General features: G+C 47.4%; 2 protein-coding genes across 3 annotated transcripts in view; one reads left to right on the top strand and one right to left on the bottom strand.

Annotated features, from left to right (window-relative positions):
- The first annotated feature begins 782 nt into the window (after nt 1–782).
- lmln (leishmanolysin-like (metallopeptidase M8 family)) lies at nt 783–22,074 on the top strand. 2 transcript variants are annotated; one of them, XM_068736532.1, is made up of 16 exons: nt 783–1,131; nt 1,992–2,095; nt 2,172–2,202; nt 2,671–2,753; nt 3,098–3,215; nt 3,345–3,523; nt 4,004–4,109; nt 13,695–13,789; nt 13,981–14,098; nt 14,310–14,417; nt 14,748–14,935; nt 15,092–15,224; nt 15,507–15,666; nt 16,027–16,157; nt 16,287–16,497; nt 16,706–22,074. In XM_068736532.1, the coding sequence occupies exons 1-16, from the start codon at nt 1,003–1,005 to the stop codon at nt 16,804–16,806; spliced, it is 1,995 nt and encodes a 664-aa protein (XP_068592633.1). In that variant the 5' UTR covers nt 783–1,002; the 3' UTR covers nt 16,807–22,074. The 2 variants fall into 2 exon arrangements, with proteins under 2 accessions (XP_068592633.1, XP_068592641.1); XM_068736540.1 differs by lacking the exons at nt 13,695–13,789; nt 13,981–14,098; nt 14,310–14,417; ... (4 more) ...; nt 16,287–16,497; nt 16,706–22,074 and adding an exon at nt 10,660–11,826.
- A 530-nt stretch (nt 22,075–22,604) lies between these two features.
- lacc1 (laccase (multicopper oxidoreductase) domain containing 1) overlaps nt 22,605–25,190 on the bottom strand; it is a 4,282-nt gene continuing 1,696 nt past the window's right edge. The window contains exons 3-5 of the mRNA XM_068736552.1: nt 24,535–24,700; nt 24,055–24,280; nt 22,605–23,346 (exon numbers count right to left, since the gene is read on the bottom strand). Of these exons, the coding sequence (XP_068592653.1) occupies nt 23,064–23,346; nt 24,055–24,280; nt 24,535–24,700 (675 nt within the window). The 3' untranslated portion in view covers nt 22,605–23,063. The remainder of the gene's footprint in view (nt 23,347–24,054; nt 24,281–24,534; nt 24,701–25,190) is intronic.

The raw sequence follows: 25,190 nt of genomic DNA, 5'->3' as shown, positions 1-25,190 counted from the left end.
CCTCTTTATGGTGTGTTTGACTCTAAATGGAGCATAATGTACTAAATGAACATCATGCTGTATTGAAGAAGACTGTAAACTAGAGACTGAGACCATAAACTCATGTTTACAATGTTTACTGAGGGAATAAATCAAGAGAGAAGTAGAGTCATTTTAGACTAGACTTCTATACAACCAGAGGAGTCGCCCCCTGCTGGACACTAGAGAGAATGCAGCTTTAACGCGTGAAGAACAGGAGAACTTTAAAGAACCGGAGGTTTGTCTCCTGGTCTCACTTAACGTAGAACTCTTCATCAGTGTGACTTTAACTTCTCTCACTGAGGATAAACAGGATGTTCACAAACTCAATTTAAACTTCAGAGTAAAGTTTAAGATCAAAGGAAGGAGATGATCAGACAGAGAAACCTTTCATCTCATTCACTGAAGCTACGTGGGAACCAGAGGAGGAAGTACTCAGATAGTTACTGCAGTCAAGGTACAAGTACTTCACTGTGAAAAGTATATATTTAATTCTATTTTATGGAATATTTTCATGATCTTAAATAAATTAGTGTTTAACTGAATGACCACAAACAGGAAGTCATGTGGGGCAGACAACTACGTGTTGTACAAATATTTTATTTTATTTTATTTTTTTTAATTTAATTTGATTTAATTTAATTTAATTTAATTGTATTTTATTTCACCACGTCCTGATCCACACTCCAGACCAGTTGGTGGCGGTAATGCACCAATTAATTGTTTGCCAACGTCAAAGTAGAAGAAGAAGAAGAAGAGGAGGAAAAAGAAGAAGAAGAAGAAGAAGAAGAAGAATCCACCGTTCACCGGCCGGTGTCTTCTTCTCCTCAGATTTAACCGTTGGATGTTTGTTTTTTTAGTTTTTTTTGGCGGGATTGCTCTGATGTTCTGATGATGTTCTGATTCAGCCTGATGAGCGATGAATGAAACCAGCACCGAGTGGACCGGACCGGCGGAGGTTCTGTTGACTTCGAGCCTCCGAGGATGGAGGAGCCGAGGGTGGAGGAGCCGAGGAAGCTCAGCGGGTCCTGGTTCCTCGGTCGTGTCCTCGTCCTCTCCGTCCTGGCTGTGCTCGTGAGCTGTCACGGAACGTGCAAACACCGAGCCGAGGAGGTGAGATCCCGGATGTTGATGCTACGCTAACAAGCTAAAGTTAGGATAACATATTTGTTTTTGTGCTACATGTCAAGCTAGCCACCTAGCTAAATGAGATTATATAAAGAAGGCGCTTTTATTTTGAAAGAGACCTAAGCGGAAGTGTTCTTTTTTTGTTGTTGCTGGGGAAACACAGGCTAAAGGTGAATTATATTGTGTGTGTGTGTATATATATATATATATATATATATATATATATATATATATATATATATATATATATATATATATATAATAAATGTATACTATACCAGCAACAACAAAAAAAGAGCACTTCCGCTTAGGTCTCTTTCAAAATAAAAGCGCCATCTTTGCGAACCCAACTGACTACAGTTTAACGCCAAAATGCAAAATGTTTTCAGTGGTGGAAATTAATCGTTTGTTTGTGGAATAAATGAATCTGTTGGATGTTTGTCAACATTAACATAATAAATAATGTTTTTATCAGGCAGCATAACAAAGAGAAAGATATTATATTTACAGCTACAAACAAAGCTGAATAAAGGTAAAACATGTTACTACTATATGTATATGTGTGTGTGTATATATACATATATATATATATATATATATATATATATATATATATGTGTATATATACATGTACATTGTATCCATCCCATCCAAATGAATCCTAAATAACACAATAAGACTGTTTTGAGAGCCCGTCTTGTTGTGAGGACGTGTGTAACACAGCGTATCAGTTGATAGAGCTACTGTGAGTTCTGACTGGTCATAACCGGTCCGGCTGACCGCTGGTTCTGTTATTGAGGCTCATTGATGTGAACCCGTCTAACCTGTGACCCGCTCTCTCTCAGCCCGTCCATCACGTCTACCTGAAGCCTGAGCGGCTGACCAAGAGGAGCTCGCCTGAAGACCTCCAGCTGAAGATCAAGATCATCTACGACCACAGCGTGGACCGGTCAGTACCGCAGAACCTCACGCGTCTCTATGAGCTCCAGCTGGACCTCTGAGCCTCATGTGTTCTCTCTCCACAGGCTCCCTGCAGACAAGAGGAGGCTGGTGAAGGTGAGGAAGACGAGCAGGACACTTCAGCTTTGAAGCTTTATGATTCAGGAAAGCATGGGAGCTTTTGATATGAGAGAGAGCAGCATTCTGGGTAATATTAATACAATAGAGACTCGCTCAGGACTTTATGGAGACACGTAAGTTCAACTCAAACAATAGATATCAAGACTATTGTTTTCAGTAATGTTATGTTTACATATGCAAATGAGGGATTATTTAATGCCAACGACTGGTGAATTAAGAGGAGATCTAAAGACCAGAATCTCTGAATTGACCAGTTAAAACATATTTAATATGTTATGAAGAAATGAGCTTCTTTGTATTTCTGGTGATTTCAGGTCCATCGTTTGTTGAATCTGGTCTTCATGGTGGATGTTGATTCGCTCTCTCTGCTCCAGTGATGTCACGATGTACTGATGTACATCGTGACATCACTGGTCAGACTCAAACCGTGTGTTTCCTCTTCAGGAGCAGCTGTTTCCTCAGGCCATCGACTACCTGCAGAGAGCCTTCAGTGTGAGGCGCAGAGTCGGCCCTGTGCTGCTCAGCAGGTCTGAACTACAGACCGCCCGTCTCACCCTCTGAACTACAGACCACCCGTCTCACCCTCTGAACTACAGACCGCCCGTCTCACCCTCTGAACTACACACAACCTGTCTCACCCTCTGAACTACACACAACCTGTCTCACCCTCTGAACTACAGACCACCCGTCTCACCCTCTGAACTACAGACCACCTGTCTCACCCTGTGAACTACAGACCGCCTGTCTAACCCTCTGAACCACAGACCACCCGTCTCACCCTCTGAACTACAGACCACCCGTCTCACCCTCTGAACTACAGACCGCCTGTCTCACCCTCTAAACTGTTGTGTTGTGGTCTCTGTCGTCTCAGACAATGTTCCACCAACCAGTACCTGAGGAAGAGAGATGACCCGCATCGCTACTGCCAGGACGCCTGTGCAGACGTGACCCGGTGCGGCCCTGTCGTTGTTCCACAGCACCACCTGCAGGTCAGGCGTTTGACATCGTGCGTCGTCTGCATACACACAAAACCAAACCTCATGTTCCCGTGTCATGTGACTCCTCGTGATGCCCTCACACATTATTAAATAAAGTCTCTTTCTGTTTTTCCCTCCTAGCAATGCAAAGTGTGCAGTGAGTCGGGGAAGTCTTGTGGTCCCCTGGGGCCCCCGGACGGCCCCGGAGTGGAAGGGTCCGACTTCGTGCTGTACGTCAGCGGCGTCACCACGGAGCGCTGTGGTCAGGAGAACATCGTGGCCTACGCTGCCTACTGCCAGCTGGAGGCAGAGCTGGACAGGTGGGGAGGACGACGCATGGAGACGCCATCTTGTTTCTGGAGATTTGATAAAGAAGGACAATTAGTTTCTACATCTTAGTGAATATGTTTCAGTCAAATCAAACGGTTTACAGAATGTTCAACCTTTGTTTCTTTATAGCACATTTAATACTGGACTTGTTTCTTTACAGGGTTTGTTTGAAGGTAATAAAGTAGTTTATGAATATGAGATATGAGTTTACACATAACATGCAGAATCAGCCTCGTGCGTTAACGCTAACGTCGACTCATAAAGCCGTTGTTCCTTTTTCTTTTTCTTTTAACTTAACAAACAAACTGTTTCCTTCAGAGCAACCGAGCTACACGCATCGGAGGCTGACAGCGTTGGTAGATAACGGTGCATCGTCTGCATAGAGATGAACGTGACTCATCAGGATCCTGGTGATGGTGTAACGTTAACGGTAACGGTAGTTTAACGGTGATTCTCTGTGCGTCCCTCAGACCGATAGCCGGCTACGCCAACCTGTGTCCCACCATGATCTCCTCTCAGCCACAGGAGTTTGAAGGGATGCTGTCCACCGTCAAACACGAGATCATCCACGCTCTGGTGAGTTCAGCAGCATCAGCTGACTCTTATATCGAGAAATATATGTATATGTATATGTGTGTGTGTGTGTGTGTGTGTGTGTATATATATATATTAATATCCAACTTACCCTCATTAGATCTGAGAGGACGGCTGGTTTCTCACTGCGTTTAAATATTTGATGAATGATTTCTGTGGATGTTAAATGTCTCTAAAGTTCGACTTTCTCTCTCTCTCTCTCTCTCTCTCTCTCTCTCTCTCTCTCTCTCTCTGACTCTCTCTGACTCTCTCTTTCTCTTCTCTTCCTCTCTCTCTCTCTCTCTCTCTCTGACTCTCTCTCTGACTCTCTCTCTCTCTCTCTCTCTCTCTCTCTCTCTCTCTCTCTCTCTCTCTCTCTCTCTCTGAGTGGAGGGAGTGGTGAGTTTTCGGAGCATGTTTGAGAGTGATTAATAGCGATTTTTCGACATTTTTCTTCGTTATTTAATGTTGCATATGATAGTGTATTGTGGTGTGTAGGGCTCACGGTGTTTGGGTGAACACTTGGGGGGTTTTAGGGCTTTTTTTGGTGGTGTTTGCAGCCGATCAGCATGCGCTGGTCGGCGTGCTGCACGCCACCATGGACTTCACCAAACTAACGAGGAAACGCGGCGTGAAGATTCCGCCGCGTTTCCCGTGCTCGGTGGAGGACTGCAGCCTGGCAGCGGGGGAGATCATCGGCCACAGCAATGTGAGGTCCGCTGCACGGATGAACGGTGCGGTGATCGTGTTTTGTGATACAGAAGAAGATGCAGAACTGGTGTTGGACAGCGGGATCGAGGTGAACGGCGGCTTCCTACCCGTCTATCCTCTCAGCGACCCAGCGGTGAAAGTCACTGTTTCCAACGTGCCACCGTTCATCAAGGATGAGCTGATAACCAGAGAGCTGTCCAGACATGGAAAGATTGTGTCTAAAGTTAAGAAGCTGTCATCTGGGGCCAAGTCTCCACTTCTGAGGCACGTGGTGTCTCACAGGAGACAGCTCCTCATGGTCCCCAAGAACAGGAGCAGACAGGTGGACCTCGTGTTCACAGTCACAGTGGAGGACTTTGATTACCTCATTTTTGCAACAACTGAGGATTTTAAATGTTTCAGTTGTGGGAACGAGTGGGGGGTAAGGAGGTGGGGGGTGGGGGGGGGGGTTATGGAGGTAAGGAAGGAGGGGACGTGTGGGTTTAAGGAGGTAAGGGAGGAGGGGATGAGTGGGGTTAAGGAGGTAAGGAAGGAGGGGACGAGTGAGGTTAAGGAGGTGAAGGGGGAGGGGACGAGTGAGGTACAGGTGGTGAGGGAGGAGGAGGCAAGTGAGGTACAGGTGGGGAGGGGGAGTAATGGAGGACAGGTGGGGGAAGGCAGTGAGGTGTACATGGAGGGAGACGAAGAGCAGATCAAAGTCCCTCAGCAGAAGAGGAAAAAGAAACAAAACAATGGAAGCTCACAGGCGAAGAAAGCGGCAACGAAATAAAGCGGAGGAGCAGCTAAATCTGAGTTCAGTCGGGAGAAGGACCCTGAGTCCAGGCTGGAGAAAGACCCTGAGTCCAGTCTGGAGGAAGACCCTGAGTCCAGTCTGGAGGAAGACCCTGAGTCCAGCCAGGGGGGGGGCCCTGAGTCCAGTCTGGAGGAGGACTCTGCTGCTGACTCTGCTGCTAACAGTGAATCTTCTGACCACAAGGCTGGCAGCGGTAGGAGCTCTAGAGACTACAGTGTGGAGAAGATAAAGGGGTTTCTGAGGAGAACTAAAAGTGTGAAAGGAGTTAAAGTGGAGGATTACTTCTCTGACAAAGAGAAGCTCTCCAGCTCTCTCAGGTCACACATGAGCAGTAAAGATAGAGGAGGAATAACAGTGAAGGAAGGCTACAGACTGAAGAAAATAGCTCAGAAGATCAACAAAGAGCTGAACAATGAAAGAGCTGATGGTGAACAAGGTCTCACAGCCTAAGTACAGCAAAAGGACACGTTTTGTTTTTATTTATTTACATGAACAATATGCAGGATTCATTGAGAATCGGTGCAACAATGAAGAATGTGTGTCTGGAGACGAAATAATATTCAACGCTCCTTTAAAAACACTGTGAAGAGAAACGGACTTGTGTGTGGTTTTGGTTTTGATTTGTTTTGTTTCATTCTTGATGCCATGACAAGGTTTTTTGTTCTTTCATGTTGTTTTTAAGAAATAAAGGTTTTCTAAAAATCAAAAAAAATCTCTCTCTGACTCTCTTCCTCTCTCTCTCTCTCTCTCTCTCTCTCTCTCTCTCTCTCGCTCTCTCTCTCTCTCTGAGTGTGCGAGCTGAGAGCAGGTGGTGGTGGCAGAGCGTGTGTGTCTTAGTGTTTTCTTGTTAATGTTATATTTTTCACATAGTTTAATAATCACAGTTTCACAGTAGTTTATAGTTTAGTGTTGGGGTAATTTGTGGGTTTATTTTATTTTTTTCTTTTCTTTTCTCACTGGCGTCTGCCGGTAGCGTGGCGGACGCCATGGCTAGCGGGTGCTACAAGCACCTCACCCGCAAGCACGGGGTTAAGGTGTGTGCCACGTTCCCCTGCAGCGTGGAGGACATCGGCCTCGCTGTGGGGGAAAAGGTCGGCCACGGTGGCGTCGTATCGGCCGCACGCATGAACAGAGCCGTGGTTGTGTTCCTGGACCGGGTGGAGAAGGTGAACTCGGTGGTCGAGACGGGCATCACCGTAAACAGCTGTTTCGTGCAGGTACTGCCTTTATGCCAACCCGACACCAAGGTAGTCCTCTCGAACGTCCCCCCCTTCATCACCGACGAGTTCCTCAGCAGAGAGCTGTCCAGACACGGGAAGGTGGCGTCCCCGATCCGCAGGATGTTGTCTGGGTGTAAGTCTCCATTGCTGAAGCACGTGGTGTCCCATCGTAGACAGCTCTATATGATACTGAACAACCGGAACGAGGAGCTCAACCTCCGTTTCGTTGTTAAAGTAGATGATTATGACTACACCATATACGCCACTTCAGCAGGCATGAAGTGCTTCGGTTGTGGAGAGGAGGGACACTCGGTGAGGGCCTGTCCGGAGCGGAGCGAGCCGGCTCCGCCCGGCCCGGGAGCAGCTGCGGCTGCTGACGCGGGGGCCCCCGCCGCTCCACCGGTACCGGAGCAGCCGAGGGCTCCCGCCTGGGGAGGCGCTGGCGCGGCGGGGCCCCCGCCGCGGGGGTGGCCGCTCCCATCGTGCGGCCGATCGCGGCTCCGCGGATCTCTCCGCGGAGACCCGCCGCTGTGGCCGAACCAACACACGGGGTGAGTTCAGTTGATGCACCGGGGGTGGAGGTAGCTACGGGTGAAAAGGGGGGTTTGGGTGAGGGTATTGCGTGTAAAGAGGGGGTGGTGGGTGAGGGGGTTGTTCTGGGAGGAGAAGGTGTTCTGGGTGGGGTGGGGGAGAAGGAGGTGGGGGGTGGTGATGAGTGTGTGTCTGATAGCAGCGATGTCCCGGTTTTTAGCAGCAGTCAAAAGAAAAAGATGTTCACGTCAGAAAAATTAAAGTTGTTTTTAGCCCAAACAAAAAACCAGCACGGGGTAAAGGTGGGTGAGCACTTCCCAGACCTCGGTCTTTTTATTGCCTCGGCCAGACTCCACATGAGCCAGAGGGAGGAGTCTGGCCTCACAGACCAGGAGGCTTTTAGACTGAAAAAACTAGTGCTTAAGGCAAAGCGTCAGCTGAGCAGTGATGGAAAGGACAGCTTGGGTTATTTTATCTAAGTTACTGTTTTATTGTTTGGTTTTTACTTTAATTTTATCCACCATCGATGTTTTTAAAGTGGGCCTTTCCAACGTCAACGGTGCCAGAGACGTCCGGAAGAGAACGTCTATCTATGAAACATCCAAAATGAAAAAGATAGACGTTCTCTTCCTACAGGAGACGCACAGTGATTTTAACAATGAGTCTGACTGGAGGAGGGAGTGGGAAGGGGAAGTCATCTTAAGCCACAACACCTCCCTTAGCGCAGGAGTGGGCTTCCTCTTCTCACAGGCTTTTAAACCCAACGCACTGGAGGTCCAGCATTTTATCGAGGGGAGGCTTCTTTTAGTCAAAGCTCGGTTCGACACATTTTCTGCTGTTTTTATCAACGTTTATGCTCCAACATCCGGCGCAGAGAGGAAGCAGTTTTTACTCAAAGTGAATGACGTTTTAAATGGTTGCTCCACGGAGGATTTTTTATTCTTGGGGGGGGATTTTAACTGCACAGAAGATGCAGTTTTAGATTGTAATCACGCAGAGCCTCATCCGGCCTCTCAGCACGCCTTGAAGCAGCTGGTCCGCTCTCACGGCCTGGTGGACGTGTGGAGGAGGATGCACCCAGACTCCAGACAGTACACCTGGTCCCACCTCAGAGAGAGCAGGGTCTCCTCAGCCAGGTTAGATCGTATTTATTGTTTTAAGCATCATTTTAGCATTTTTAAGAGTTGTGCTATTATGCCTACTGGTTTTAGTGATCATTCTCTGGTTTTAGCTCATGTTCTTATCAGGAACATTTTACCCAGAAGTGCTTATTGGCATGGTTTTAACATTTGATAAGAGTTTTAGAGAGGTTTTTATTTATTTTTGGGGTGCTTTTAGACAGAGGAAGGGCGAGTTTAGCAATCTTAGACAGTGGTGGGACCATGGTAAGACACAAATAAGACTACTGTGTCAACAGCACACTTTAAACGTCACACGGGATAGCACCAGATCTATGAAAGATCTGGAGACCGACATAGTGGAACTGGAACATTTAAGTGAGTCCACAGGAGATCGAGGTTATATTGAAAACCTCAAAGAGAAAAAAATGGCTTTAGCCGACCTGCTGGATAGTAAGGTGCAGGGCGCCCTGGTCAGGTCCCGGTTCCTGAACATCACAGAGATGGATGCTCCCTCTAGCTATTTCTTCAGTCTGGAGAAAAAGAACGGGCAGGGGAAAGTAATCCACGCGCTGCTGTCTGACACAGGGCAGGAACTGACGGAGCCAAGCCAGATACGAGGGCGAGCTGTGAGCTTTTATCAACAATTGTACTCCACAGAATACCAGGAAGAGCCAGCTCTCCTGGAGAGTTTCTGTGGAGGACTGCCCCAGGTCTCTGAAGAGGCCAACTCACAGCTCGAGGGCCCCCTCCAGATGCAGGAGCTGCTGACCGCCCTGCAAAGCATGCTGGGGCAGCGGGCTCCTGGCATTGATGGCCTTACAGTTGAATTTTATAAGGCCTACTGGGACATCCTCGCAGAGGATGTCTCGGAGGTTTTTAATGAGTGTCTGGCTGCTGGTTCCATGCCAGTGTCCTGCAGGAGGGCAGTCCTCACATTGCTGCCCAAAAAAGGAAACCTGCAGGACATCAAAAATTGGCGCCCTGTGTCTTTGCTCTGTGTGGATTACAAACTCCTGTCCAAAGTATTGGCCTCCAGGCTGGGGAAAGTTACGGAGCAGGTTATCCACCGGGACCAGACCTACTGCGTCCCTGGCCGGTCCATGGTGGACAACGTCCACCTAATTCGAGATGTTTTGGATGTCTCTAGTTCATTAGGTGTAGACGCTGGTTTGATTTCCCTGGACCAGGAAAAGGCTTTTGACCGCGTTGAGCACAGCTTCTTGTGGAACGTGATGGAGAAGTTTGGGTTCAGCGCGGGCTTCGTAGCTAAGATCAAGGTGCTGTACAGGGATGTTGAGAGTGTGCTGAAAATCAACGGCAGTCTGAGTGCTCCTTTTAGAGTGTGTAGAGGGGTCCGGCAGGGCTGTGCTCTGTCTGGGATGCTCTACGCTCTCTCCCTTGAACCTCTCCTCCACAAGATACGCTCCAGCACTCAGGGTTTGTTTTATCTGGGTTTTAATAAAGAAATGATTTTATCTGCTTATGCAGACGATATTATATTTTTTATTAAAAAACAAAGTTAGGTCAACATTTTAGCAGGCATTATACAGGATTTTAGCTCAGCATCGGCAGCGAGGGTCAACTGGGGGAAGAGTGAAGCCCTCGCTGTCGGTGAGTGGCGCGGCGGTCTCCCAGTTCTCCCCCAAAACCAGGAATGGAAAAGAGGAGGTCTAAAGTACCTAGGGGTGTTTTTGGGAGCAGACCATATAGTGAAGAAGAACTGGGAGACCGTCACAGAAAAGGTTGAAGAAAAACTTAAAAAATGGAAATGGCTGCTCCCCCAGATGTCGCTTAGAGGGAGAGTGCTGGTTTTAAACAACTTGGTAGCATCCCAGTTGTGGCACCGGTTAGCCTGTGTGGACCCCCCCTTAGGCCTACTTGCGGAAATCCAGAGGAAGATGGTGGACTTCCTCTGGGGGGGTCTACACTGGGTGCCACAGGGGGTGCTGTTTTTAGCCAGGGAGGAGGGGGGACAGGGCCTTGTCCACCTGGCCAGCCGGACTGCCACTTTTAGACTACAGTTTATTCAAAGGTACCTCACAGGCCCGGCAGATCTGGTGTGGAGAGATGTGGCCGGCAGCATCCTGAGGCGTGCCAATAACCTGGGGTTGGATGATGCTCTGTTTTTAGCTGATCCTAAATTTTTAAAACTAACTATGTTGCCTCCTTTTTACCAGGGCGTCTTTAAGTCATGGGCCCTTTTTAACCAAAAAAGGTGCCCGAAAGCCAACTCTCTGCACTGGTTGTTGAGAGAACCACTGGTCAATGGAGCCAGGCTGGACGTCAGCAACCACACCACCCACGGCCTGACGGCGGCGCTGATCCGGTCTGGAACCTTGACCCCGCAGCAGCTGGTGGATGCAGCGGGGCCGGCACTGACCGACACCCAGGCCCTGGGTTCTCTGCTGGGGCTGCAGTCTCTCCGGGTGGCAAGGAGGATCCTGGAGCTCTGGTCCAGCAGGCTATCAAAGAAAGAAAAAGACCTCCTGATGGGTGACCGGACCAGGACCAGCCCGGACGCTGCAGACCCCTACCCGGACATCATCCTGAGCCCAGGGCTGGGAGAAAAGACCGGCCCCCTTCTGAGAGTCATCCACGCAGAAAAACTAACAATAACGAAAGCGGACAAAGAGACTCTGTACCGCAACTGCGTGAAGTGCATCCACCAGGCCGGACTGAGCGGCAGACCTCCCACTGTGTGGACCAAGAGATGGGGACAGGAAGGACCCGGCCCACAGTGGAGGATTTTATACAAAGCCCCCCTCAAAAAACGGACAGGCGACCTCCAGTGGAGAATCTTGCACGGTGCCGACGCTTCCAATGCTTTTATTTCTGTTATTAATCCAACTGTTCTTAGCGGGTGTCCATTTTGCGGAGTACGTGAGACAATTTACCACGTTTTTACTGAGTGCAAGAGACTCACCGGTCTCTTCTCTCTTTTAACATCGGTTTTTACACGTTTTAACGTTGTTTTTACTGAGAGGATTTTTATCTTGGGAGCTGGCTACAACAAAAATTTTAAAATCAAGTGGCAGCTCCTCAACTTCCTCTCAGCCCAAGCCAAACTGGCCATTTACACCAGCAGAAAGAGGAAGGTGGAGCAGGGGGTGGGGCAGGAAGCGGCGGCAGTGTGGAAGACGAACCTCCGGTCAAGACTCCGGCTTGAGTTCGGATTTTATCGACAGGTCTCCGATCTCGAGTCTTTTAAAGAGCGTTGGTGTTTTAAAAACACACTGTGTGAGGTTCTTAACGACCAGCTGTCCTTTTCACACTTTTTACTTGACTGATGTATTTTAAAAACAAAAGAAAACAGTTTTTTAATAATTTTTTTGTATTTACTTACATTTGAGACGTCTTGTGACTGTAAAAATTTAAACAATATGTAAATAAAGTGTTTTTGTAAAAATAAAAAAAAAAATCTCTCTCTCTATCTCTCTCTCTCTCTCTGACTCTTCCTCTCTCTCTCTGTTTCTCTCTCTCTCTCTCTCTCTCTCTCTCTCTTTCCGTTTCCGGTGAGTGTGAGTGAGGAGTCGCGTGGTGTTTTCGGGAGGAATGGCGTCCGCCGAGACGCCACCTCCGTCTCTCCGACAAGGAGTGAGGATCGTCCCCCCGGATACCAGCGTGGCGGTGGAGGAGGTGCTGCTGGCTGTCGGGGAGCAGGTGGGACACGATCAGCTCTGCTTCGCCTCAAGGATGAACAAAGCAGTGGTGGTGTTCCTGAGAGAAGAGCCTCTGGTCCACCAGCTGATCGAGAGCGGAGTGTTCATCCGGGACGCGGTAGTGCAGGTCTCCCAGCTGTCAGCGCCCTCCACGGATCACCGTGTCCGGGGTTCCACCGTTCATCCCCAACGAGCTGTTGGAGAAGGAGCTCCGGAGGTTCGGGAAATTTGCCAGCGGGTTAAAATCTGTGAGTTTGGGATGTAAAGACCCTAAACTGAGACACGTGCAGTCTCTGAGGAGACAGCTGTTCATGTTCCTGGACTCACCGACTCAGACACTGGAGGTGGCCTTCAGGGTGAAGCACGGAGACGGAGCCTACATGGTGTACGCCAGCTCCGGACACCTCCGGTGTTTCGAGTGTGGAGAGTTGGGACACAAACGGGTCACCTGTCTGCACAAAAGGAGGACCGGCTCTGCTGGCGCAGACACCGGAGCAGGAGCCACGCCCGCGGATGACGGACCGGCGGTCGGACTGGTGCTCGATCCGATGGCTGACGGACCGTTGGTCAATCCGACGGCTGACGGACCGGCGGTCGAACATACGAATAACGGACCAATGGTCGAACCAATAAACAACGGACCGGTGACCGAACCTACGGCTGAGGGACCGGTGGTCCCACCAACGGCTGGCGGACCTGGGGCCGGGCCCGCGGCTGCGGTGGCAGGTTGCGGTACTGCAGGCGCGGCGGCTGGTGGTAAAGACAAGGGTGAGAAGGAGCAGCAGGCTGACGGTGCAGAGGACATCAGCTCTCAGACTGAACAACCAGAACCAGAAGACAGCGTGGAGGAAGCAGCCTCCACACGTGAGGAACCCAGTGGGTCCAACAGCCAGGTGTCCGGTGGGGAAGACATGGAGCATGACGCTGAGTTAAACATGTCTGCTAGTGGAACCTCCAGCAAACAAATAGACCTGTAAACACTGGAAGAAATCAACTCATATCTGGATCAAACATTTAATAAGAAATCTATCAGAATAAGTGATCACTTCAGTGACGTCACCAAATTCCTTAGATCAGTCCACACATGGAGGCACCTTCTGGAGGAGAAGAAGCGTTTCCGCCTCAGAAAGCAGATCACTCTCCTTCACAAAGCACAGAAAGGTAGAACTGTTCAACAGACTAAACCCTGATGACCATGGAGCTCACAGTGTCTGTGTCTCTGTCCTGCTCTGTCTCTCTGTCTCTCTGTCTCTGACCCTCAAAGCAGAGCCTCAACATCATACCGTTGAACATCACCAGTGGGAGAGATGGACATGAAAAATGAAATGAAATCTAAGACTTTATATTGAGTCTGTTATACTTTTTAGTTCAGGTTGAAAGTTCAACTGATGACTGAAGTAAAAAGCTGAGTTTCATGTTTGATATGTAGTTTTCTGTTGTTGGAGTTGTTTTATTTTCTTGTTTGTTTGGGTTGATGACGTGACTGTGATCTGTTCTGGATCAATAAAAGAATTTTAAAATCAAAAAATCTCTCCCTCTCGCTCTCTCTCCAGGGCTTCTCAGCCGGTCTGTTTGCCTTCTACCATGATGATGAGGGTAAACCTCTGACTCCTCGCTTCACCAGCGGCCTGCCGGCCTTCAACGAGAGGTGAACTCTGTGTTTCAGACGCACTACAGAGGAGCAGTCGTTAGGCTGACGATGCTCATTAAATATGATGAAATGAATACATGAAAATGAAAATGTCTGTCTGTCTCTCTGTCTGTCTCTCTCTCTGTCTCTCTCTATCTGTCTCTCTCTATCTGTCTCTGTCTCTTTCTCTCTCTCTCTCTCTCTCTCAGTCTGGGTCTGTACCAGTGGAGTGAGGCGGTGATCAGGAGGGTGAGTCGTCTGTGGGACATCAGAGGAGGAGTGATGGTCCGACACCAAGTCCACGTCCTCGTCACTCCTCGAGTCGTGGTGAGAATCCTAAACCTTCACGACTCCTCTGGTTGTATAGAAGTCTAAGATGACTCTACTTCTCTCTTCATTCATGACCTCAGTAAACACTGTGAACATGAGGTCATGCTCTCAATGTCTTCATGGTGTTCATTTAGTAAAGGATTGATGGAGAGAACAGTGTTCAGATTCCTCCGTTGACTGAGCTTTGTCTCCTCCTCGGGGCTCTCAGGAGGAGGCCAGGAGACACTTCAACTGTCCCATCCTGGAGGGGATGGAGCTGGAGAACCAGGGAGGAACCGGGACGGAGCTCAACCACTGGGAGAAGAGACTGATGGAGGTGAAGTGAGACGTCAGCCCTTCAGGGTGTGAGCTGCTCCTGGTACTGCTGGTTCATCAACATCTCCTCCTCCTCCTCCTCCTCCTCCTCCTCCTCTTCTTTTTCTTCTTCCTCCTCCTCTTCCTCTTCTTTCTCTTCTTCTTCTTCTTCTTTTTCCTCCTCTTGTTTTTCTTCCTCCTCCTCCTCTTCTTTTTCCTCTTCCTCTTCTTCTTCCTCCTCTTCTTCTTCTTCTTCTTCCTCTTCCTTCTCTTCCTCTTCTTCCTCTTCTTCTTTCTCTTCCTCCTCCTCCTCCTCCTCTTCTTTCTCCTCCTCCTCCTCTTCCTCCCTCAGAACGAGGCGATGACCGGTTCCCACACTCAGAACCGGGTGTTCTCCCGTCTGACTCTGGCCCTGATGGAGGACAGCGGGTGGTACCGGGCTAACTACAGCCTGGCTCAGAGGCTGGACTGGGGCCGAGGCCTCGGCTGCGACTTCGTCATGAAGAGCTGCAAGTTCTGGATGGACAGACAGAGACAGAGGTCTTTAAGAAGCCAAGAACCCAGCATGGTCACGAGTCCTTCACTGTGGGTCACCTGATCACACTGTGTGTGTGTGTGTGTGTGTGTGTGTGTGTGTGTGTGTGTGTGTGTGTGTGTGTGTGTGTGTGTGTGTGTGTGTGTGTGTGTGTGTTGCAGACGTCACTCTGTGACTCCGTACTGTGACACAGTGAGAGCGTCTCCTCTGCAGCTCACCTGCAGACAGGACCAGCTGGCTGTGGCCGTCTGCAACCTGCAGAGATACCAGCAGGAGCTACCGCTGGAGTACCAGGTACACACACACACACACACACACACACACACGCACAATGTAACTCATCCCGTCTCCTCGATAACTTTTTATAGTTTTAATTTACTCTGTGTACTCTGTGTGTACCCTGTGTGTACCCTGTGTGTACCCTGTGTGTACTCTGTGTGTACCCTGTGTGTACCCTGTTTGTACTCTGTGTGTACTCTGTGTGTACTCTGTGTGTACCCTGTGTGTACCCTGTGTGTACTCTGTGTGTACTCTGTGTGTACCCTGTGTGTACCCTGTGTGTACTCTGTGTGTCAGTACTTTGACAGGATCCCTGACGTGTCCTCGGATCAGCTGCCGATGTTCGGCGGTGCCGTGGAGATCGCTGACTACTGTCCCTTCAGTCAGGAGTTCAGCTGGCACCTGAGTGGAGAATATCAGAGGAACTCGTACTGCAGAGTGTCGGAGAACCAGCCAGGTGAGTAGTACTGAAGAACCATGAACTCATGTTCACAGTGTTCACTGAGGGAACGCATCAAGAGAGAAGTAGAGTCATTTTAGACTAGACTTCTATACAAGCAGAGGAGTCGCCCCCTGGTGGACACTAGAGAGAATGCAGCTTTAACACATGAAGAACTGGAGAACTTTAAAGAACCGGAGGTTTGTCTCCTTGGGTTAGGAACGTTCATATTATGATACCTGTGTGTGTGTATGTGACCAGTGTTACCAGTGTGAGGTGTGTGTGTGTGTGTGTGTGTGTGTGTGTGTGTGTGTGTGTGTGTGTGTGTGTGTGTGTGTGTGTGTGTGTGTGTGTGTGTGTGTGTGTGTGTGTGTTCAGACTGGTGGAGGAACTACGGAGCGGAGCAGTACGGACCGGACTCTGTGTGTCTGTACCAGAAGTCGGCCTTCATCATGGAGCAGTGCACCAGGAAGATGACGTATCCGGACTGGGGCTCCGGCTGCTACAAGGTGTGTTGATAAAGTTTTATTAACTGATGTTTCTATAAACTTTATCGACACAACATTCAAACATCAGACGGATTGTAGAAACTTTATCGATGTCTTTGTAATAAACTGTGTGTCTGTGTGAATCCCCAGGTCTCCTGCTCGTCTTGGGGTCTGGCGGTCCTGGTCCAGGATCAGTCCTTCCTCTGCGTGCGTAAAGGTCAGCAGCTGAGCGTCAGCGTGAGAGTCAACGACTGGGTCTACAACGGGGTCCTGGTCTGTCCGGCCTGCACCGACTTCTGTGACGACTGCCCCCTCCCCCACCAGGCCCCGCCCCTCAACGCCTCCAGGAGCAACCCCATTGGTCAGTTCAGAACTCATCTAATATTAATACAAATACACTAGTACCACTAGTTATTTAATATTACAGGTACTAACTTAAATGTTCTTTATCAGGTAAAACACTCAACATTCATTCCAGGTCATCTTATTATTGTTAGTGAGGTCATATTCAATGAATGAATGAGTTTGTTTGTTTGTTTGTTTGTTTGTTTGTTTGTTTGTTTGTTTAGACCCCTGCTCCAGCTCTCCAGGTCTGGCCGTCACTCTGTGGCTCCTGATGCTCAACCTGCTCCCCCTGGTGGCCGGACTGCTGCTCTGCCACTGCAGCTGATGAACACACACACACACACACACACACACACACACACACACACACACACACCATCCTGGGCTGGAGGATCTTTTTACTGGAGAACAACAACAAGTCTTTTTATTGGCTGTTGGATCAGCTGAACGTCTTCCTGCGTCGTCACATCCTGTTTCCCTCCTTCGTCTTTTTCTCGTCCACACGTGAGGAAGACGAGGAACTGGATCGGTTCCTCCTGCCGAACACACACCAGGAGGAGTCGTCGCCCGGTGCTCATGAAACCGGTTCAGAGCTTGTTTCTACGTCTGGTTTTAAAGACGAGAATCAGACTTTTAATCTGAAGGGTCAGCGTACTTCCTGTCAGCACTCCTGTTATGACTTTTTAATTTAAATGAAGTGTCATTATTATACAGTGAGGAATGTTCAGCTCCTCCGTCTACATGACAAACACACCAACGCTACATTTACAGTTTTTTTTGATTGCTTAAGCACGATTTTCAAAACAGGGCCCATGTTTTCAAAACACTTCACACAATTAGCAAAACACTACAGATCCTTTGCAAAATTAAACACTCTTGTAAAAACTATACACTTCTTTTTAAAAACCACACTTTGTTACCATATGAAACACACGTTTCACATGACTATACTCTGGTTGCACGAGTTACCCTCTGCTGTGATAAACCTAAAACACTTTTAGCACTTCTACTTCCCTATGATTAGAGTAGGCTACTATCAACAAAGTACAAATATAATGTAAATTCACCAAACACTACACAAGACCAATGTTGCAGACTGAAGAAACTCATTTATTTCTCAACACGCCCAAAAATGTTGACATGGAGATTCATAATACTGTAACCAAACGTCACTTTACGTATTGTAAGTTACAGTAAAAAACAACAACTAGACATCGTCTCTTCGCCTAGCTGGATCTGGCCAGAGAATTTCATCAACATCGCAGGCAATGTTGTCATTAGCAAGACACCTTGGAAAGAAACGCCTTGAATGACGAATCCATCCTTGCATCGCTGCTACCTCCATCTGGTCACAGGCCTCCTCCACGGCTTGGATGAGGGGTACCTCAGCCTGGAGACGGAGATCATATACCTTCCACCGCCACGCCGAGAAAAACTCTTCTATAGGGTTGAGGAATGGAGAGTGTGGTGGAAGATATAGGACGGTGAAATGTGGATGTTGCTGAAACCAGTTCTGAACCAGAGCAGAGCGGTGGAAAGACACATTGTCCCAGACAACAATGTATTGCATATGATCGATTTGATTTGCTGCTGTTATGTTGTGCAATTGGTCCATGAATGTAAGTATGAGTGCTGTGTTGTAAGGGCCCATGTGGGCATGGCGGTGGAGGACCCCATTCTGTGTAATGGCTGCACAGAGTGTTATATTACCCCCACGTTGCCCTGGGACATTGACTATAGCCCTGTGGCCAATGATGTTTCTTCCCCTCCTTCGTGTTTTCGTCAGGTTGAACCCAGCCTCACCTACGTAAATGAACTCATGCTGGATCTCCTCTCCATTACATTACAGTCATTTATCAGACGCTTTTATCCAAAGCGACTTACAATAAGTGCATCAACATTGGTAATCAAAAGAACTACTAGTCACCAGAAGTCATAAGTACATTTCCTTTAAACAAGCATCTAAGAGCCTGAAGCAGAGCATAACTCAGAGCCAAAGTACAGAAACAAGAGAAACAGTTAGTGCTATAAGTAATACGAATACAATAAGTGCAACAAGCTAGTATGAATACAATAAGTGGTGAGTGGAAGGCTCAGGGTAGCACTTCCTGAAGAGGTGGGTCTTCAGCCTGATGAAAGATGGGCAGCGACTCTGCTGTCCTGACGTCAGTGGGAAGTTCATTCCACCACTGTGGGGCCAGGACAGGAAACAGACGTGACCGGGTCGATCGGCCGCCAGGACCTCTGAGCGACGGGGCGACCGATCGCCCCGAGGCAGCAGAGAGAAGTGGTTGGGCGGGGGTGTGAGGCTTGACCGTGGTCTGGAGATAGGAAGGAGCTGTTCCTTTCACTGCCCTGTATTCTAGCACCAGAGTCTTAAACTGGATGAGCTCTTACAGGGAGCCAGTGTAGAGAACGGAGAAAGGAAGTTGTGTGGGAGAACTTGGGGCGATTGAACACCAGGCGAGCTGCGGCTTTCTGGACAAGCTCCAGAGGTCTGATGGCCGACGCCGGGGCTCCGGTGAGTAGAGAGTTGCAGTAGTCCAGGCAGGAGATGACGAGAGCCTGGATGAGAACCTGAACCGTCTCCATTCGTAAAACTCTGAAAAACAGTGTCAGGCAAAATTGTGTAGTTCAGTGTAGATCTAGTATACATATTACAGTACAGTAAAAGATTATGAGACACTATGCAAGATCACACTGCTAAAGTGAATACATACCTCTGCATAATCATGCCGCAGTCGTTTCACCCTTTCGGAATTGCGCTCGAAAGGCACTCGATAAATTTGCTTCATTTGAATATGTTTTTTTTTAGGACGCGTGCCAGTGTTGATGTTGAGACCAGATGGATATCGTTGAAAATGGCGTGGTTATTGACAATGTTAGCTTGGAGCTGATTGAGTGTTATAGCATTGTTTACTATCTCCCTCTCTTGCTGTTCTGTGAACATAGGAGGCCTTCCCCCTTGTCGTTCCTGACCCTCAATCCTATGTAGAAAAAAACCCCAGTATACAATAGTACAGTAATTTCACAGGAAAAGGTAACAGAAGTGCTGATAGTGCATAGAATACAGTACTGTAAGCAGTTACTGAAACTGTGAAGATGTTTTTGATATGATATTTTTACAATACCTATTTTCTAGTCGAAATGTTCTTATCACACTTGCCACTGTATATCGGCTTAGACTTGGCCGTACTCACAGTCCAGCCTCCCTCAGCGTCAGGCCGTGGTTGACAACGTGGTCAACCAGTGTTGCGCGGATCTCATTTGTCAAATTCGGTCCTCTTTGAGCACCTTCTTGTCCTCCTCTTCCTCCCCTTCCTCCTCCTCTTCCTCCTCGTCCTCGTCCTCCTCCTCGTCCTCCTCGTCCTCCTCGTCGTCTTACTCTTTCTCTGACTCTTTCCATTGTGCTTGAAGACCGATGAACTCACCTGCTGCTTTTTATAGTGCTTATACACCTGATTGGTGTGTCTACAATTAAGCAAACGAGTGTTTGCACACCTGATGACTGTGTTGAACCAATCGGTTGGACGGTGTGGTAATTTGACAGTCAGTGCTTTGGTATTGCAAGGAAGTGACTTCATGATAGATTTTTGAGTGTAATGTATGTTAAGTGTGTTTAGTGTTTTGCAAATCACTGTGTGTAGAGTTTTGCAACAAGTGTGAGGTTGACAATGTGCTTATAGTTGTGCAAATATGGGCTGATGTTTTGCTTCTTGAGTGTAAGGTTTTGCTAATAGTGTACTACTTTTAATTTTAGTGTGTAAGCAATCCAAAAAAACTGTAATCTGCATCCAGACTGACATCAGAACCACTTCAATGGATCAGGACTCGTCCGGATCCTGGTCTGTTCATACAGCTGATAGTGAAACATCTTTAAAGTTCTCTTCTTCTTCTTTTAGAGGGTTTTAGAGCAGAAGAGTCCTTCTAGAAACCAGACGGTTGTGGAACATTCAAACCTCTCAGAGAGGAGAAGAAGGATTCAGGGTAAGACAGGAAGTTGTAGAGGATCAGTAGATCTGTCAGGACGGAGACCGCGGTGTGAAGACGCTCTAGAGAGAACAGGAAGTGAGCATTGCTTCATGTCAAACACGTAGACACGAGGACAGTCTCCTCTCTCTGTAGTCTGCACGGAGCGGTGCATCATGGGGGATTGTTTCTAAAGCAGTGGGAGTGGTCTACAAAGAGAGGTGCATCATGGGGGATTGTTTCTAAAGCAGTGGGAGTGGTCTACAAAGAGAGGTGCATCATGGGGGATTGTTTCTAAAGCAGTGAGAGTGGTCTACAAAGAGGTGCATCATGGGGGATTGTTTCTAAAGCAGTGAGAGTGGTCTACAAAGAGAGGTGCATCATGGGGGATTGTTTCTAAAGCAGTGAGAGTGGTCTACAAAGAGAGGTGCATCATGGGGGATTGTTTCTAAAGCAGTGGGAGTGGTCTACAAAGAGAGGTGCATCATGGGGGATTGTTTCTAAAGCAGTGAGAGTGGTCTACAAAGAGAGGTGCATCATGGGGGATTGTTTCTAAAGCAGTGGGAGTGGTCTACACGGAGCGGTGCATCATGGGGGATTGTTTCTAAAGCAGTGAGAGTGGTCTACAAAGAGAGGTGCATCATGGGGGATTGTTTCTAAAGCAGTGAGAGTGGTCTACAAAGAGAGGTGCATCATGGGGGATTGTTTCTAAAGCAGTGGGAGTGGTCTACACGGAGCGGTGCATCATGGGGGATTGTTTCTAAAGCAGTGAGAGTGGTCTACAAAGAGAGGTGCATCATGGGGGATTGTTTCTAAAGCAGTGAGAGTGGTCTACAAAGAGAGGTGCATCATGGGGGATTGTTTCTAAAGCAGTGGGAGTGGTCTACAAAGAGAGGTGCATCATGGGGGATTGTTTCTAAAGCAGTGGGAGTGGTCTACACGGAGCGGTGCATCATGGGGGATTGTGCGTGTAAGGCTGCATTCCCTAAACTCTAAAGTTCATTTGAATCACTTCCTGTGTGAAGGTTTGGAGTGATGAAGATGATGATGATGATACAGATCTCTAAAAGATTCAACATTTGAATCAGGAGGAAAGATTTATTTACCATGAACTCCTGTGACTGTTGTCTTGGTCCTCAGATGTTTCACCTCTCAGCAGCACCAGGTCAGACCTGAACACTCGTGCTCCTCAGAGGATGAACCCTCAGCAGCACCAGGTCAGACCTGAACACTCGTGTTCCTCAGAGGATGAACCTTCAGCAGCACCAGGTCAGACCTGAACACTCGTGTTCCTCAGAGGATGAACCCTCAGCAGCACCAGGTCAGACCTGAACACTCGTGCTCCTCAGAGGATGAACCCTCAGCAGCACCAGGTCAGACCTGAACACTCGTGTTCCTCAGAGGATGAACCCTCAGCTCCATTTACACTCACAAACCCCGGTTGGTCTCATTTTGATGCAGCTTGTTTGGAATGAAACTCTTCTTCTGTGGTTCTTTATTGTAGCTCGTTACTTCCTGTTGACCTGCTGTGTGATATTATTATTATTATTATTATTATTGTTATTATTATTATTATTATTATTGTTGTATCAGAGAAGCAGAAGAACAAGTCTTCGGTTTTGAGGAGAGTGTTTAGTTTTTATTTATTTATTGAAGCAGCATGTGACTGACGTGTCGACAGGAAGTTGAACAAAACAAACAGGAAGTTGAACAAAACAAACAGGAAGTTGATCTTAAACTGCTGCTTTAATGTTTACAGATGGAAATGTGATTATGACATCATTCATGACTGTTATTGTTCATAGTTTTTATTCCTTTAAAACTCATGTATGATCATTGTCTGTTATTAACATGTTTATTCGTGAGGACTGAATCTGATTGGATGGTTTTGTTTGATAGAAACATGTTTTAATTATTATTATTTTTTAGAAAAAGGGCTGCTTTTTAAAACCAACAGAGACGTTTGTCTCTCACAATAAACGCTGTCCGTCTCCCAGACGTCTGTGTGTCTCTTTAACAGGAAGTGATGTCACAAACACCTCTTCTTCTGTCCATTTATTGATTCATAAGTTGTGCAATGAGACGATGTTTAATGATGAGAGAAGTTCATGTTATTGATTCATTTTCATTATTTAAGAATAAACAAACAAAATGTTCTGAAATCATCGTTTATTGAAACTATTTAACTTCTTTAACTACTGAGTTAATCATCTTCATATTTATTTATTATGAGAATGTGTCATAAATATACTGATGAAAACACAGCGGTCACATTTCCCACGCCTGCTGCCGGCCCCTGAACTCCTCATTCATATTAATGAGTCCTTTACATAATTCATAATTTATTGATATTAAAATTAATCTGAATCAGAGAGAAAATATTTCACCTTAATATTTAGAATCACACTCAGTACAAGTACTTAAAAATACTTCACTGTGGTAATAGTACTGAAATCTATGTGTAAAAGTACTCTGTTACAGTAAAAGTACTCTTACCACAGTGTACATGTACCCTCTTGGTTACATTCCACCACTGGAGATGAAGTTAAAGGGTTTATTTTCTGTATATTACCTGAGAGATGTTGATCTGTGATCTGGTTCCACCAGGTGTCTCTAGATGTCTCCAGATGTCTCTAGATGTTTCCAGGTGTCCTCTACCTGCCTGTTATTAGAGACAACAGTCCCACCAGTAGTCCCTGATGTGTCTTCTGTCCCCCTATCAGTCCGTCCCCTTATCCACAGGAAGCCCACCTGAGTGCCGAAGTTGAGTCCGTCCCTGACGTGTGAGAAGAAGTCCTCTGGGTGGCAGGAGGTGCAGGGAGTCACAGAGGACCGCTCTGTCTCCATGTCGTCATGGATGTGTTCAGGAAGGACGCCTCCTCTCTGGAGGAGGACTCTGTTACATTAGAGACACAGTAGAAGTAAACTTTACTGTCCAACAAAGAGGACGATCACAATATAAAGACTCAAGAGGAAGAAGTAAAGCCTGAAGAGGAGACGTCTCTACTATCTTCTCCTCTCCTCTGCTGTCTTCCACTGTCCTCTCCTTTCTTCTACTGTCCTCTACTGTCTTCTCCTGTCCTCTACTGTCTTCTCCTGCCCTCTACTGTCTTCTCCTGTCCTCTACTGTATTATACTGTCCTCTCCTCTACTCTCCTCTCCTGTCTTCTCCTCTACTGTCTTCTACTGTCTTCTCCTGTCCTCTACTGTATTATACTGTCCTCTCCTGTCTTCTATTGTCCTCTACTGTCCTCTCGTCTTTTCCTGTCCTCTACTGTCTTCTCCTGTCCTCTACTGTTTTCTCTTGTCCTCTCCTGTCCTCTACTCTCCTCTCCCGCCTTCTACTGTCCTCTCCTGTCTTCTCCTGTCCTCTACTGTCTTCTGCTGTTCTCTCCTGTCCTCTATTCTCCTCTCCTGTCTTCTACTGTCCTCTCTTGTCTTCTACTGTCCTCTCCTGTCCTCTACGGTCTTCTCCTGTCCTCTACGGTCTTCTCCTGTCTTCTACTGTCCTCTCCTGTCTTCTACTGTCTCCTGTCCTCTCCTGTCCTCTACTCTCTTCTCCTGTCTTCTACTGTCTCCTGTCCTCTACTGGCCCCCCCCCCACCTGTTGGCGAGTCGTATGTTGACATGAGGTCTGTCTGTCTCTGGATCAGGGACACAGTCCTCATGTATGTCTCTGAAGTCTTTGATCTGATCTCTGTTCAGTGTGAAACAACATCCCCCGACCGAGGGTCCCACGGCAACCACGATGTCTGTCACCCGGCAACCGAACTCCGTCACCATGGCCCCCACCGTCGCCATGGCAACGCCCATCAGCGTCCCCTTCCAGCCTGAGGATGTACAAGTACACTTAGTACTACACTGAGGTACTCTATAAGTACTACACTGAGGTACTTTCTACGGTACTACACTCTCTAATCTCTACTGTCTCATATATTTATTTTATTGTAAACACAATATGTGTCCTCTGGATTAATACAGTTATCTCATATTAATAGACTGTATATCAAGTATATTTTTATATATATATATATATATATATATATATATATATATATTTATTTGGAGGTATCCTGTGTCTGACCTGCGTGAGCGGCAGCGATGACTCTCGTCCTCTGATCAGCCAATAGGATCGTCATACAGTCGGCTCCAGGAGCCCCCACCACCACGCCGGGCCGGTCCGTCACCACGGCGTCGTAGCGCTCCGGCTCGGCTCGGCCCACGACCCAAACATGGCTGCCGTGGTCCACCTACAGGAGACCACGCATATCAATCAATTAACTTTATTTACAAAGTCGTCAACGACAAACAAAGTCTTTGAACCTCTCCGGATGTTTCTGTTGTATACATGTGTATATTTAGAAGTTTAATACTTTATTAATGACTCACAAACACTCTTCAGTACCTTAATGATTCACAAACGCTCTTCAGTACCTTAATGACTCACAAACGCTCTTCAGTACCTTAATGATTCACAAACGCTCTTCAGTACCTTAATGACTCACAAACGCTCTTCAGTACCTTAATGACTCACAAACGCTCTTCAGTACCTTAATGACTCACAAACGCCCTTCAGTATCTTAATGACTCACAAACGCCCTTCAGTACCTTAATGACTCACAAACGCTCTTCAGTACCTTAATGACTCACAAACGCTCTTCAGTACCTTAATGACTCACAAACGCTCTTCATTACCTTAATGACTCACAAACGCTCTTCAGTACCTTAATGACTCACAAA

The sequence above is a fragment of the Cebidichthys violaceus genome, unplaced genomic scaffold, assembly GCF_023349555.1.
Source record: "Cebidichthys violaceus isolate CVI_PGR_0920_01 unplaced genomic scaffold, fCebVio1.0.p SCAF_11, whole genome shotgun sequence".
In the NCBI taxonomy this organism is placed as follows: Eukaryota; Metazoa; Chordata; class Actinopteri; order Perciformes; family Stichaeidae; genus Cebidichthys; species Cebidichthys violaceus.
This window is presented reverse-complemented; position numbering and strand designations above follow the sequence as displayed.